General features: G+C 41.5%; 1 protein-coding gene across 2 annotated transcripts in view; it reads left to right on the forward strand.

The window, feature by feature from the left end:
* POU6F2 (POU class 6 homeobox 2) overlaps nt 1–16,438 on the forward strand; it is a 500,263-nt gene that overhangs the window by 473,020 nt on the left and 10,805 nt on the right. For both annotated transcript variants that reach the window (XM_017867376.1, XM_017867377.1), the window contains exon 9: nt 13,947–14,115. In XM_017867376.1, the coding sequence (XP_017722865.1) occupies nt 13,947–14,115 (169 nt within the window). The remainder of the gene's footprint in view (nt 1–13,946; nt 14,116–16,438) is intronic.

A 16,438-nucleotide genomic window follows, 5' to 3' on the forward strand; every position in this document is an offset into this window, starting at 1 on the left:
GAGTCTTGCTCTGCCACCCAGGCTGGAGTGCAGTGGCCGGATCTCAGCTCACTGCAAGCTCCGCCTCCTGGGTTTACGCCATTCTCCTGCCTCAGCCTCCCAAGTAGCTGGAACTACAGGCGCCCGCCTCGTCCCCCGGCTAGTTTTTTGTATTTTTAAGTAGAGACAGGGTTTCACCGTATTAGCCAGGATGGCCTTGATCTCCTGACCTCGTGATCCTCCCGTCTCGGCCTCCCAAAGTGCTGGGATTACAGGCTTGAGCCACCGCGCCCGGCCATGTTTTGGTGAGTTTCTTAATCTTGAGTTCTAATTTGATCACACTGTGGTCTGAGAGATGGTTATGATTTCAGTTCTTTCACATTTGATGAGGAGAGTTTTACTCCAGTTATGTGGTTGATTTTAGAATAAGGGCCATGTGGCACTGAGAAGAATGTCTATTCTGTTGATTTGGGGTGGAGAGTTCTGTTAGGTCTATTAGGTCCACTTGATCCAGAGCTGAGTTCAAGTCCTGAATATCTTTGTTAATTTTCTGTCTCATTGATTTATCTAATACTGACAGTGGGGTATTAAAGTCTCCTACTATTATTGTGTGGGAGTCTAAGTCTCTTTGTAGGTCTCTAAGAGCTTGCTTTATGAATCTGGGTGCTCCTGTATTGGGTACATGTATATTTAGAATAATTAGCTCTTCTTGTTGAATTGTTCCCTTTACCATTATGTAATACCCTTCTTTGTCCTTTTTGATCTTCACTAGTTTAAAGTCCATTTTGTCAGAGACTAGGATTGCAACCCCTGCTTTTTTTTTGCTTTCCATTTGCTTGGTAAATTTTCCTCCATCCCTTTATTTTGAGCCTACATGTGCCTTTGCACGTGAGATGGGTCTCCTGAATACAACACACTAATGGCTCCTGACTTTTTATCTAATTTGCCAGTCTGTGTCTTTTAATTGGGCATTTAGCCCATTTACATTTAGGGTTAGTACTGTTATATATGAAGTTGATTCTGCCACCATGCTGCTATTTTGTTATTTTGCACACTAGTTGATGTAGTTTCCTCATAGTGTCATTGGTCTTTATATTTTGGTGTTTTTTGTGTTTGTTTTTGTTTTGTTGTTTTTAAACAGATTTTCACTCTTGTCACCAAGGCTGGTGTGCAGTGGCACAATTTCAGCTCACTGCAACCTCTGCCTCCTGGGTTCAACTGATTCTCCTGCCTCAGCCTCCTGAGTAGATGGTATTACAGGCCCGCACCGCCACCCCTGGCTATTTTTTGTATTTTTAGTAGAGACGGGGTTTTGCCATGTTGGCCAGGCTGGTCTCAAACCCTGACCTCAGGTGATCCACCCACCTCAGCCTCCCAAAGTGGGATTACAGGCAAGATCCACGGCGCCTGGGCTTTTTGGTGTGTTTTTGCAGTGACTGGTACTGGTTTTTCCTTTCCATATTTAGTGCTTCCTTCAGGCGCTCTTGCAGGGCAGGTATGGTGGTAACAAAATCCCTAAGCATTTGCTTGTCTGGGAATGATTTTATTTCTCCTTCACTTGTGAAGCTTAATTGGCCTGGATATGAAATTCTGGATTGAAAATTCTTTTCTTTAAGAATGTTGAATATTGGCCCCCAATCTCTTCTGGCTTGTAGAGTTTCTGCTGAGAGGTCTGCTGTTAGTTTGATGGACTTCCCTTTGTAAGTGACCTGGCCTTTCTCTCTGTCTGCCCTTAACAATTTTTCCTTCATTTTGCCCTTAGAGAATCTAATGATTATGTGTCTTGGGGTTGATCTTCTCATGGAATATCTTAATGGTTTTCTCTGTATTTCCTGTATTTGCATGTTGGCCTTTCTTGCTAGGTTGGGGAAGTTCTCCTGGATAATATCCTGAAGTGTGTTTTCCAGCTTGTTTCCATTCTCCCTATCTCCTTCAGGTACTCCAATCAATCATAAGTTTGGTCTTTTTATGAAGTCCCGTATTTCTTGGAAGCTTTGTTCATTCCTTTTCATTCTTTTTGCTCTAGTCTTGTCTGCATGCCTTATTTCAGCAAGGTGGTCTTCAAACTCTAATATCCTTTCTTCCACTTGATTGATTTGGCTATTGATACTTGTGTATGCTTCACGAAGTTCTCGTGCAGTGTTTTTCAGTTCCATCAGGTCATTTATGTTCCTCTCTAAACTAGTTATGGTAGTTAGCAATTCCTCAAACCTTTTATCAAGGTTCTTAGCTTCTTTGCATTGGGTGAGAACATGCTCCTTTAGCTCATCGTAGTTTTTATTATCTATCTTCTGAAGCCTGTTGATGTCAATTAGTCCATCTGATCCTCCATCCAGTTCTGTGCCCTTGTTGGAGAGACGTTATGATCATTTGGAGAAGAGGTACTCTGGTCTTCTGGGTTTTCAGCATTTTTTCATTGATTCTTTCCCATCTTTGTGAGTTTGTCTAGTTTCAGTCTTTGAGGCTGCTGATCCTTGGATGGGGTTTTTGTGGGGGCTTGTTGTTGTTGTTGATGATGATGCTGTTGTTGTTGCTTTCTGCTTGTTTTTCTTTCAAAGGTCAAGTCCATCTTCTCAGGGCTGCTACAGTTTGCTGGGGGTTCACTTCAGGCCCTACTCATCTGATTCGCTCCTATGCCTTGTCATATCATTCAAGGAGGCTGGAGAACAGCAAAGATGGGTGCCTCCTCCTTCCTCTGGGACCTCTGACCTCAAGGGGCACCAACCCGATGCCTGTAGGATCACTCCTATGTAGGGTGTCTGACAACCCCTGTTGGAGGGACTCACCCAGTTGGGTGGCATGGGGAACAGAACCTGCTAAATGTGTTAGAGGTATTTTAAAAGAGGAATGGCATGCTTAGCTTTTTTTTTTTTTTCAAGAAAATAACTCTGCTGGCACTACAGAGGTTGAACTGAAGTAAACCATCTACTGTGAGCAAACCATTTAGGAGTCTATAGCAAAACACAAAAAAGAATTAATGAGAGCATGTACTTGGAGTTGAGTCATGAGTATATGGGAGTCAAGTCATGAGTACATTTGTTGTAGCTGAAAACAAAGGAGACACCAGAGAAAGCAAGAGGAGCAAGGGAAGAAAACAAATTGGAAAAAGCATCAGAAGCAAGGGAAGGAAGACCAAGGAGTCCCTCCTGGGAAACACCAGCATTTAAGGAATAGAGGAGGAAAAATGAGAGAAGAAATGATTGGGTAACTAGAAGAGAAACCCGGAGTGTGGTGATCTAGCATCCAAGTGTTTCAAAAAAAATAGGAAGTGGACGAGCATCAAATGCTGCAGAAATAAAATTAGGTAAAGCAATGAAGAAACATCAATTCCTCTATTTCTCTGTTACAACGTTTTAAAGTCTGGATTGTCCCTGTTTGAAACGTGTTGAAATGAGCTCCTTAGCTGAGTAAGTTAAGAAGTGAGAGGTGGGCAAGGCTAAGACCAGAGTTAAAGCTGGAGTGTACACTAACAAAAGAAAGATGGTGGACAAGAATGATGAAGACTAAGAGTGAGTATATGACCGAGCACATGGCTTTATGTGAAGTCAGAAAGCTGTATAATGTAAAGCAGTTAGCAAGGAAATAAAATATAAAGAGAAGGGAAGAAGAAAGTCCCAATATTATCATTTATCTACAACAATGCAGAAATAGCCTTCCAGAGACCTCAGCCATTGCCTGCATTTGGCTCCTGATCCAACCATGAAAACAAGCCCATTCTTGGTGACTCTCAGAGACTATGCTTGAAAAATCCAGTTGCTTGTTCAATGAGTACAAAAAAAAATCTATTTAACGGAAATATTTATTGACCACCTACCATGTGTCTGGCATTGGTACCAGGAAGCTAGGCTGTGTTGGCGGGCAAGACAGATGCCATGAACTCTTCCTTCATGGAGTTTATGGTGTAGTGAGGAAGATGTACATTCACCAAAGACTTGTACAAATATGTCCCTAAGACAGCAGTAAGTGCCATGAGGGAGAAGTGAAGGGATCTATTAGAGTGTTTAACAAGGGAACTTCACCCAGCGAGGGAACCAACACCAGGAGAATCCCAGCAAGGTCTGAATCTGTACACTTTCTGGAGACAGAGACTTTGTCTTCTCACTCAAAATCTAAATCGGTAGCCTGGGAAGCCACCTCTTCTTCCTCAGCTTTATCCCAAGCAGTCTCTGCCAATCTTATCATTAGGAACTTTTCTTCCCCCCCATCTCTCAGCTGGTTTATTTCGCTATTTACTATTTACACTATTTCCATTTGATTCTCTACCTTCTAAGTGGTTCCTCAAATAAGGCAAAGTTCTCTATCTTTCATTGGCCTTTTAAACCCTAGTTTCATCTGTTCCAACTATGTTCAAAATTATCTCTGGGGGAAAAGATGGATAAATTGGCCTCTTTTTCTACAATCTGCTGAAAACCTTTTCTGTCAGCAAAGCCGGTTATAAACTGCCAAAAAGGTGATGAATTAGTTAGAAATCATTAACATTTAATATAAAGTAGCTCTTACTCTCACCTTGAATTTCAAAGGTGAGTGTGGGTGATAGACTACAGCTGTGACACAAAATTGCAGCTCTAGATCAGGAATAGGACAGTTTTGATCCAGGAGGAGAAAGGCCTAACCAAGAAATAGCAAATAAGATGCAGGAATGGTGCCACTCCTAACCCCTTGCTCACAGCAGATATCGGTAATCCATGTCCACAGTCTCTCTCACAGGCCCAGGCACACCTCAGGAGCCTTCTCACGCAGCATCTGTCGGCCCTGGAACGAAAACTTGTTCCTACTACAGCAACATATGGTCAGTTCTCTGCTAGTCTAACCACCACCACTGTCCTCTTCACTGCAGGATTGGAGATTAGCAACTGGAAAAAACAGCCAGCTTCTTGGGGATGTACCTTGCAAATCCAACAAAGTATACCCCAACCAACATGTCAGCTACAACCAGCATCCCAAAGAGCAGGCTCCCTTAACCAATACACATATGTCCACCTCTCACGTATGTGCACGCTGAGAGAACACGTGAGCGCAGCTGAAAAGAGCAATGGGGGAACCATCTCAAATACCCAAGTCACAGCAGGCACCAACGGACCTGTGCCCCTTGTTCAAGGCATGTGCCAATGGTCTGTCCTAGTCCCAGGAATACCCAGAAAACTGATGGTGAACCTGGTCAGAAATACCATGGAAATGGTAGAAATAAATGAATGACTTTATTTCTTGGCATTGGCTCCAGTTGAGACACCATGAGAACATGCAGTCAAGCTAACAAGTTGGGCAAATTTGACAGGAGATGCACAAGTGTGAGTCCCAGATGTAAAAGCTGTGATTCTGAGGCTCGCAGATCATAAAAGCCCCTGAGTCAAAAAGTGAAAAGCTCAAGAGGCATAAGGATAGTGGTCTTCAATTTTTTTCTTTAAATATTACCCTTTACATTGAAGAAATATAACATGGACAACCACTAAAAAATAAAGGATTTCTGTCATACAGTAGAGAAGTTTCTCAATTTATTTTTTCATGTGATTTACGACAAATGTTTGATCTCACAAGAGCATAGTTCTGATGGTAAAATATGTCATAAATTACAGGAACAGAGAGCTCCCTAACTCACACTCAGAAGGAAGTCCACTTCCATGAAGTAAAGTATAGGACTGTCAGACCAGATGACCTGGAATGATTTGTTTTAATTTAATAAAAGTAATGACATCTTTAATTTGATTTTCACCTCTGCCTACCATTAATTAAAAGAGCCTGAATCTAAGAATGTAGTATCCAACACACTGATGATGATTCATTCCAATGAAGAGAGAAGAACGTGCAAAGTTATCATCTGAAATACAAACACTATTTTTTTTTACATACACCAGTATTTGACAGCCCTAAATTTAGCTTCCACAGTATTACATCAGAAATCTTTGGTAAGCAACACCAGAAAATAAAACTCAGAAAAAAGCCAGATGAAGGCTGGCATGGTGCCCAGTACTTTGGGAGGGCGAGGCAGGTGGATCACCTGAGTTCAGGAGTTCGAGACCACCCTGGGCAACATAGTGAAACCCCATCTCTACTAAAATACAAAAAGTTAGCTGTGTGTGGTGGCGCATGCCTGTAGTCCCAGCTACTTGGGAGGCTGAGGCACGAGAACTGCTTGAGCCCAGGACGCAGACGTTGCAGTGACCCGAGATCGTACCACTGCACTCCAGCTTGGGTTACAGTGTGAGACTCTGTCTCAAACAAACAAACAACCAGATGAAAATAAGAGAGTGATGAGAATCTTTGTGTGCATGAAAAAAAATTACTTAATACAAAAGTACTTAGTGGAGCTCAAAAGCAACCTTTTGCTTCCTCCAAGGGACTCTACAGCTGCTGTGGCATATGGTGAACACCTCCCAAAGTCAGGGTCGCTCCAGAGGCCCTGGTTTTCTTTCCCTGATTGCCCCATGCCTATGAATTAGTAGTTTCTTAAGCCACACAGACATTATTTTTGTGTAGATTTATTCTCCTTTTGACTAAATCCAGACAAAAGTTAACAGGACTTTTCAGTATCATTAAGGCGGAGAGAGATAAATGAAAGGAAAAAAATCTGCAACTTGCAAAATCAAAGCATTAAGATTTTTCAAAATTAAATACCATAGCTATAATCCTTGGAGACTACCATCCATGAAGGCACTCAGTTTTCCTCAAAAGTAATCTTGGTACTAACAGAAAACCAGTGAGAGGTAGCTTATTCAAATTAGCTCTCTTAAAATGCCATGCAACTATCAAAATCCATCCATTATTTTTCAAGTAAATACAAAAATGTATTCACTTACTAATTTTCAAAAAACTCAGTGTTCCTTCCTAGCCCTGGCCTGAATCACTGATGCTCAATTTTTTCTCAAGCCACCCAGAATGAGATAGAAATGAGGCATTCCCACCCACCAGGGATCTAAAATAGACTAAGGGTTTACCTAGGTGGGTGAAATGTGTATGGGTAGTCCCAATGCAGAGCAGCCCTTTGACCTTCCAGCCATGTATCCAGATAGCTCACTTCTCTGGTCTCACCTTCTCACTCCCTGCCAAGTTCGACTGACACAGTTCATTCGTACTTTCTGTGCATTCTGTGCCCCTGGCGTGGAACCTCTTCCCACCTTCCCTGTCTGACAAGCTCCTGCTTATGCATCCTTTGGGATCTGGATCCACTCTCCCTCCTCTGCCCTGAATCCCTCACTCCTCTGTAAAGCCTCTCGGAACGCTCTCCATGAAGCATTTCTCCTTCATCTCTGCTCCTTGTCCCACCTTCACCCACTCCATTCATTTTTGTCAAACTCTATCATCATTAGGAGTTTACATTTGAAAAGTAGCGACCAAACTGATTCAGCCTCATCCACACAGTTCACGATCCAGCCCATGGTGGGTGCTCAGTCACTTGTGTTTTGCTTAATTGCTGCCAAATTATAGTATTTCACTATCTAGGACACCAGCATCCTAGCCATGCTTCCAGAGAAGCCCAGCTCCGGCCCTTCTGTGTCTTTCCAATTCTGTGACTTCTGTCACTTCCCAGTATGTTCCAAATTTGTGCCTACCAGAGGCTTGGGAAGTCCTTCCATGCAGCACTGTCTTCTCTGTTTATTTCTTTTCTGAATGTCAACCCCTTCCTCTCTGCATGCTCTCCCACCTCATTATCTCAATTGCATGTAATCCCTCATTTGCTGCTCTGCACTGAACTCTAACTTCCATTCCATCATTTGTACCTGCTGAGCTTTTATTGCACGTTCCAAGCTTGTTTTGTGACTGCTTTGGCCTTCTCTGCCTATGTTGAGGTATCTCCACTAAATCTTTCTCTCATTCTGACACTCCCCACTTCCTCATGTCTTCATAGTGCCTGGCACAGGATTTGCTGCTGTCCTTCTCTATCTTGAGGCCATTGGTGATTCTGCCATACTTACTCCCCTGCTGATAGGCAGTGCATGTACTGGACCCTCACATGTGGGGCTCTTCTTCCTACTTGCATTAAAGAGATGTTTCACTGTCATAGAATAAAGCAGGAAGCAAAACCCAGTAAGTCTCCTAAGCCCTGCCAAAAGGATAACTTCCTCCTCTTTTCAAATTTTCCACAAAGATAGCTAAAATCTCCTTTGTATCATATTCCAGGTCCTCCAAATGTTTTAAGGTAGATCATCCTGATGTCAACCCTAAATTTCTCAGCAAATTTAATTTGTGTTCTTGTCCACAGTAGAATGAACTCCTCAGTAAGGCTCAGGCATTCATTATACCCTCCTAGTTAATCAAAGTTCTTCTTATGTCTGGGCTCTGGCTTCTTTTGTCTAGACATAGCAGATCCATGTGCTTTAACTCTTTTTCCAAGAGAAGCTCCTTCCAAAATCTGTGTTGTCCTCCAACCCACAGTAGCAGCATCACCTGAAAACTTGTTAGATATGCAAATTCTTGAGCCCCAACCCAGGCTTACTAAATCAGAAAGTCAGGGTGGAGCCCAGTGATTTGTGCTCTAACAGCCCTCCAGGTGATTCTGATGCAACTAAATCTTGAGAAGCACTGATTTAATTTCTCTTCAAGCTATTCCAAGGTACACATTACTCAAAAAAATGCCAACTAGGACAGGCAGGGAGGGCAAGTAGCGATGCCCTTCCCATATACTCTGGCTTCTGTGAGGCCCCTCTGGGTTGTATTCACTGCCTCCATTGCAGCACAGGGAAGGTTCAGCCTGGGGTTCACTATGGCTCTCTGACATCTTTGTAGAAGGCCAACCCTCCTTCATTTTGCCTTTGCAGATTTAGAGAGATTTTTCCTCCCCAAGTGAGTTTCTCTGTATTTAATCCCATTTGAATTTTCTGTTTATATGCATTCACTTTTCCAACTTGCCTAGTACATTCTGCATTTTATTCCACCTTCCAAGACACTTGCCACCCCACTTATTTTAATATCAATCACAAATTTAATTAGAAGATGATTTATTCCAGAAACTAAAACATTATTAAGGATATACTGCATAACACATAGAAGATACCTGGGGATCAGTGGCACAGAAAATCTAGAAAGCCTTTACAGTGCACTGTTATTTCAATCTATTTTTGGTGAATATATTAAACACCCTGGCAGTGCCAACCAATAAAAACAAACCAAGAGAGCAAGCCTGTGAGAGCCAACAGGACGTAGAAAGCTTTTCAGACGCTGCATCCTGTGCTCCGTTTGTCATTCTGTGTGTGGGATGGACATCCAGTCCTCCTCCTCTGGAAAATGCATAGCCACAGGCTCACATGAGCTGTTCCTTTTCTCTTCTTGCAGATTCTCCATGCTCTCAGCCTATTTACACCTGGCTTATAGCTCAAAAAAAGGCAAGAAAGTGATTATGTAAACTTAGATGGACAGAAACTCAAGCTCCTTTAGGCAGTCTACTAACAGTATGGTGAATAAATAGAAAATACAATCATATAAACAGGATACAATACTGAGAAGAGTAAGTTTGGGGGTAGTACAGATAACCAGAATTAATTATATGAAGCAAAGAACAATCTGTAGGCAACTGCATCGGAGATGTGTCCCCAGACTGCACTAAAATCATAACATTATTTTTGGATAATCTTCTAGCCACCTGAGAGAACCATGTTTTCTTTCAAATATGACATTTTAAATAGGGAACTGCAGGCAATAATTCTTAAATCAGAAAAATATCTGAAATTTTATATTAGGAAAAAAAACACATTGATAGATCATGGTGACCCACACTATGGCTGATCAACTTGAAAGTGTAGCTCACCGTGATCTATCAGTTTGAACATACCTCATTTGGTCCCACACTTCCCAGCTAGAGCTCCCTGCTGTTTCCCTGACCTGTAACTGCTCATCTCCAATGATCGGGGAGTTGAGAGGCAGCGGGGCATAGTGGAAGGAGTGCTGGCTCTTGAGTCAGACTTACCTGGATTCCAAGCTTACTTGTACCAGCTGTGTAATCCCAAGTAAGTCATTTCATCTTTTTAAGTCTCTGTTTCCTCTTCTGTAATGGTATCACCAGTACCTAAAAAGGAGGACTATTGCCAGGATTTTAAATAATAGATACAAAAACAGGTAGGAAGCATCCAGTAAACATTACCCACATATTTGGCCTTTCAAAAATAAGACAATGTAATAAAACATCTGCCTTTATAGAAGCATCTAAGTTTCCCTTTCCCTCCAGGAAGGAAAAGAAACTTTTTCTTCTGCTTCTGATTATTCCCTAACTCCCTGCATTTTCTTTTGGTAAACTATTCCAATTTTTGTGTCCAGTTACGTCCTAGTATTTAAGTATCTCTTTCTTTTGCCAATAGTTATGCAATACAAGTATACACAATTTTTACAGTTAAGTCAGTGTCCAAAACAACATAATTAAATCAAATTAAGTAACATATTCCTAATGCTGCTTATTTAACATATATTAATTTTTTATATTGAACCCCAGAGCTGTTTCATAAACTAGCTTAAATCTCTGCTTTGTCTTTTCTTATTTGATAAATATATTTTAAGCATAAAATTTCTAAAGATTAATACACCAAAAACATTAAACTAAGAATTCCAATGACATAGTGCTATATTTCATAGTTTACCTGAAAGAATTACAGCCTTAGAGATGGAAGGTCACAGAAGTGGTACCTCTGAAGTCCTGTTTTTCTAAGGAAAGACATTATGAAGGCAAGAGGTCAGTCTCTGGGCTGATTTTGACATGTGCAATAGGTTATTCTATCTGAGCATGCAAATGATTCTAGAAGTAACAGATACACATTTACACTGGCAATTGGAATGAAATCTATGGGCTCCATTAAGATGCCACTGCTTATATAATCTTCTTGATCCTTGACAAGTAAGAAATTTGCAGAATTTGTGTTGGTTTTTCTGAACTGTCTGGTTGAACTATAGAGGTAAGCAGGACCCCAGTGTCCTAAAAGAAATGATTATTTACTTTGGAAGAAAAATATCTTTCTTAGATTCTTAGACATCTTAGATTCCTTTTGACTCTCCTTTTGACTGTATGGACATGGAACAAGTTCTTAAAATAATTATTTTCTTTTCATCTCAAATTTCTTCTCTTGCCTAGCTTAATGCATAAGCCCTAGCTTGCTCTAGTGACTCTTAAGCAAGATTGCAGCCTAGTAATTTTTTCTTTACTGTGTTGTGTCTGAGGAAGAAATATTTAAATTGGTGTCTTTTCCAGTTCCTTGATGGTTCTTTACCACACCCAGGGCCAATAAAATATTGATGCAATGGTAAAACTGAAGACAATCTCACGATTCAGTAACTCAAAACTGTAAAAAGCTTTTGCCAAGTAACAGTATTTAGAAGGACAACTCAATAGGTTATAGGGGGTAGATTGACATGCAAATATCCATCACATTTTATTACGCAAATTAAAAATAGATTTAATCTTTAATGTGTGTCCCTACAGTATAAAATTTACTGGATTCAATTGTTGATTATGTCCTCAGCAGTTTGGCTAATTACCTTTGGCAGATGCTTGATGCATATTAATTTAGGATCCCATGTCAATTGTAACTGTCTTTGGCTTGTAATCTAGCCTCTACTTTGCATAGCTGAGCAACAATACGGGTGTTCACTTGAAATGTAACTGCAGGCAATTCTGTAGGAGGCACAAAATGGTTTCCTGGGAAGATCCCTGCACTATGGAATGGGAGCCTGGATTCTAATGTTCAGCAGCCACATAGGCTGGTTATTTACTTCACGTAATCCTGCCAGGCACATCTGCTGCATAGGAATACCATGTGAGTCGGGGAGCCATTATTAATTATTGCCACAGGGGACCAGAAGGGAAAAGAGCTCCTTAAGAACATTTGCAGAGTAGCCCCTAACTAACAATTGTTTGAAGGAAAAATATTAATTTGATAAAAACACTTGAGGGAATTAGAAAGTATGATGATCCTAAGTGTTAGGGAGAATGTGGAGCAACTGAAATTCTCGTACGTTGCTGGTGGGAACATAAAATGGTACAACCACTTTGGAAATCAGTTTGGGAGGTTCTGAGAAAGTTAAACATGCATTTACAGTATGATCCAGCAGTTCCACTCCTAGGTATTTACATAAGAGAAACAACACAAGTAGACACACAACCTTGTTCATTAATGTTTGTATAACACCTTTATTCATCATGGCCCCAAACTGGAAACAACCCAAATACCCACCAACAGATGAATTCATAAACAATATACCATATTCATATATGTATGGAAGGGAATACTATTCAGCAATAAAAAAAAACTGAACTACCAAGGCATGCAACAAAATGAATGAATCTCAAAAACAGTATGCCAAGCAAAAGAAGCCAGATACAAAAAGAGTACGTACTGTACGATTCCATTTCTGGACTCAGACAAATGAATCTAGAGTGACAGAAACCAGGGTAGTGGCTGTCTAGGGCAGGGAGTTGAGGGGAAATTGATGACAAAGGAGAGGAGGGAGCACTGTGGAATGATTAGAAGGTTCTATAACTTGATTGTGGTGGTGGTTTCACATGTGTACACATTTGACAAAACTCATCAAACTTTGTGTTTAAAATGGATTTATTTCATTATGTGTAAATTACATCTGAATAAAGTTGAATGAAAAAATGAACACACACACATTGGGAAAGCAGTGACAAATATGAAGTTGGAACACCCCAGGCTGGCTCTTAGGTGCTAACAAGGTAGTAGACCTTCTCAGATTGGTGCCTGTTTTGGGGGTAGCTGTCTCTCCCACCTAAGTTCAGGTCCTGACCTAATTCTACTCGCAGGCTGATTCCTTTTTACAAAAGCCTTGCTACACCTCTGTGAGAATGAAGATGGATATGAAAGCACTTTGCAAACCAAAAAATGCTACATCCAATCAACAAAGGTGGCTAATGCTGAGGCTCATTGTCTACCTCCTTGGGGTCCTGGCCTGCCCTTATGGCAGCTTTCCAGGAGAAAAAAAAATGATAGAGAGACATCCCTCCTGGGCCTCCAAGTAGACCTAGAACCTGCAAGCATTTCCCTCCCCTCTCTCCTTTCTCTCCTCAGCTGAGCTCCTCTCATCTCTCAGAACAACAGTCCTTTGATAACCTGTAGAGGAATCATGAATAAATGGATATAAAGACAGCCTTCCTTACCACACACACAATTTTTAAAATTAAATTAATTCTTCCTTGTGGCATCGTGACTAAGAGCCCAGGTCCCAGGGTCAGACTTCATGTGTCCAGAGACCAGCTCCTCTGCACTTGCTGGTTGAACCTGTAAAATCCTTTAGCTTCTCTGTGCCTCGGCTTCCCTGTTTGTGAGAGAGGGATGGAAATAGTACCCACACCACAGGCTGATAGGAAAATTAGTCAATGTCTTAATACAGTGGCTGGCACAGAGTAAGAAAGTAACAACTGAGAGCTACAAATCCTACTGGAAATTTTTGTCCTGACTCCCCATCTTCTCTCTGAATTTTCCTTAGGATATCAGAGAGCATTTTATCAACACAGAAACCCATCCAGACTCTAGAGTCTGTAAGAGGAGGAAGTTCCCACACACACTCAGCCTACATTGGAAGTTTTCTAAAAATACCAGTTACATAGGATAAAATGGTGGGGCACAGCCACACCTTTAAGTTTTACTTTCCCAATCTGAGTTGATGGTGTTATATTTTATCTATATTTATTTGAGAAGCCTGTCAAGTGTGCTGTAATTGTATGAATAGACAGAAAGGTCCACCCACATGCCAGGGTTGAGAAATGTAGAAAATTGGGTGCTCTAACAAGCCAAGTAGGGAATTAATAATATATTTAGAATTACTAATAAAATGCCTGTCAAGCAAGTGGCAATATGTACTCTACAAAAAAAAAAAAATGCCTGCCTACTGTGTAGTGTGTGCACTCTTCCTGAGAAGTATGTATTCTTGGAAATAAAATGATTCACCCCCAGATGAAACTTCTGTTCCCAGGCGTTTTCCCCCTAATTTTTCATTCATTTGTGTATTTTTTTTTACATCCCCTCATGTAGCTCCACCAACCCTCCCAGACGTCAGTGGGTCAAGCAGCCTCCCAAGGCAACCTTCTGCACCTGGCTCACAGCCAAGCATCCATGTCTCAAAGTCCCATCCGGCAGGCTTCCTCTTCTTCCTCCTCATCCTCCTCTTCTTCAGCTTTGAGCGTGGGCCAGTTAGTCAGCAGTAAGTATCCTTTCTGGCTCGGTTTAAATCACGGTGGCCTTCTTGTTGCCTATTTGCAATGTCTTCCTTCTTGTCTCTCTCTCACTCTCTCTTGCTCTCTCTTTCTCTCAACGCTGCAGAGGAATTTCCTGGCACTGCTAGGTCAATACTGAGATGAAGTCCGTCCCCAGGACCAGATGGTTCCCTGGGGAAGCAGGCCCCCAAAGCACACTCCCTGGATTAGTGGCTATCAAGGACCGGGTTCCATCTTAAGTGGCTGCTGATGTGCTGAGTCAGTCCTGCCACTTCAGAAGGTAGCAACTGATCAGCTTTCAGGGCATGAGCCACATAGCTCACAACTGAAATAACCAACAACAGGCACTCAGTTGGCAGGTCAAGCTGCTTTTCTGTGTGTTTGAAGTCCCCTGCCGTTCTATTTGTAGGTGTCAGAGGAAATAAAAGAGAGCATGCCTGTGGGCGGGTGGGTGTGTGCGTACAATAAGCCACCTCAAGTGGCATGTGGGGGAAACTGCATGGGCCAGAATCTCATGAGAAATCTCTGAACAACCATTCATAAAATAGGATAAGCCTGCAAGTCTGCCTCCCTAAATAGCCTGTATATGTATATATATAGTTATTAGAATGGTATTTGGCCCTAGGGATAGGTAGTACATTTATCACATGCAAATAACAGCATGTTAAGATGGATGGGATAATGGTCTGATTTAATGTCAGTCACCATTAATGTAGCTTTTACTTATCTATAAAACTGTGGAACATGTGCACAGATTGCAATTCACCAGGGACCAAAAATCCAGCAGCTATGGATGCCTGCATAGGCATCTGTGCCATAAAATGAGGACATGTGAGGATCTGTGTTTGGTCAAGTGTCATGAATGACCTGTCATAACAGGAACAGGATCTTACATATCATGGGGCAAATCTTAAAGCAAAATGGAGGGTTGCCATGACCTCCCCGACAAGTAATTCTCCTCAAAAAAGAAAAAGAATTACATACATGTATGTCTATATTCAATTATACTGATAATTCAGGCAAGAAAGATGCTTGTGGGTGGGGAAGAAAACAGAATGAGGCATTATGGAAAGATGTGAAAATGCCTGGGTAGGCCGGGCACAGTGGCTCATGCCTGTAACCCCAGCACTTTGGGAGGCCAAGGCGGGCAGATCATGTGAGGTTAGGAGTTCAAGACCGGCCTGACCAATATGATGAAACTGGGTTTCTACTAAAAATACAAAAATTAGCCGGGCATGGCGGCATGCACCTGCAATCCCAGCTACTTGGGACACTGAGACAAGAGAATCGCTTGAATCCGGGAGGCGGAGGTTGCAGTGAGCCGAGATCGCGCCATTGCACTCCGGCCTGGGCAACAAGAGCAAAACTCCATCTCAAAAAAAGAAAATATGTCCAGGTACTTCACCAGACTAACCTGGATGCTGTTGATCTTAAAGATGGGTCAACACCAGAGTTTCAGGATACATACCATTTTCCATCAACTGTATTTTAGGTTGTTTAGATATACAGCCCTCTCCAGAAACTCTAGTCTGACTTGCATAAAGTTAAGGATAAAACAAATTTAATTATAGTCAGATTTCCCCTAATTAAAAAAAAAATCCTAGGGAAAAGAGTCAAACTTTGTTACAATTCAATATTCCGTATAAGTTTTTGCAAAATACTCCATTTCTAAATGGCAGCAAGGTCATAAATTTAGGATAGGTTGTTAAGCTTTGGTCCTGAAAGAAAAGGAACCAAAGTTTAGCTTTTAACAGAGAAGAAATAAGTTAAATATGGAAAAGAAGTACAAACAACCTCCTACTAATAAAATGTTTCACACAAGGTAAATAGTTAATATGTGTAAGATGGACAGAAAGATGAATGAGTGGATGGGCAGACAGCAGACAGTCAGATGGATGGAACTAGGTTCTCTCTAGTCCCTTGTCACAGCTGGGCAGTGAAGGATTAGTCTTTTTCAGAAATCAATAACAGAGATATTTGAATGGGCCAGATGGAACTTCCACTGCACAGTAGCCAGTGGGACATACAAGTTCTAGGTTTATGATGAGTGAACCATATTACATATCCTTGGTATAAAATATATAGACTTGGGAAAGAGAGACTCTTTTACCACATGCAATTGAAGCCGGTAACTTCAAACCCTATGCAGAGCCTGAATGACACCAAGCTAGCTCCACAGTTGTCTCTGCAGGCCAAGAGAGTCTAACAGTACCACTAGGGTCACATTATGCCCTAACCCACTGCTGGACTTAGAGTTGCCACAAATTTTGAGCGTGTTGTTTAGTTAATTCCCTTCTGTCTCAAAACCCA

The sequence above is a fragment of the Rhinopithecus bieti genome, unplaced genomic scaffold (genome assembly GCF_001698545.2).
Source record: "Rhinopithecus bieti isolate Rb0 unplaced genomic scaffold, ASM169854v2 scaffold_2439, whole genome shotgun sequence".
Lineage (NCBI taxonomy): Eukaryota > Metazoa > Chordata > Mammalia > Primates > Cercopithecidae > Rhinopithecus > Rhinopithecus bieti.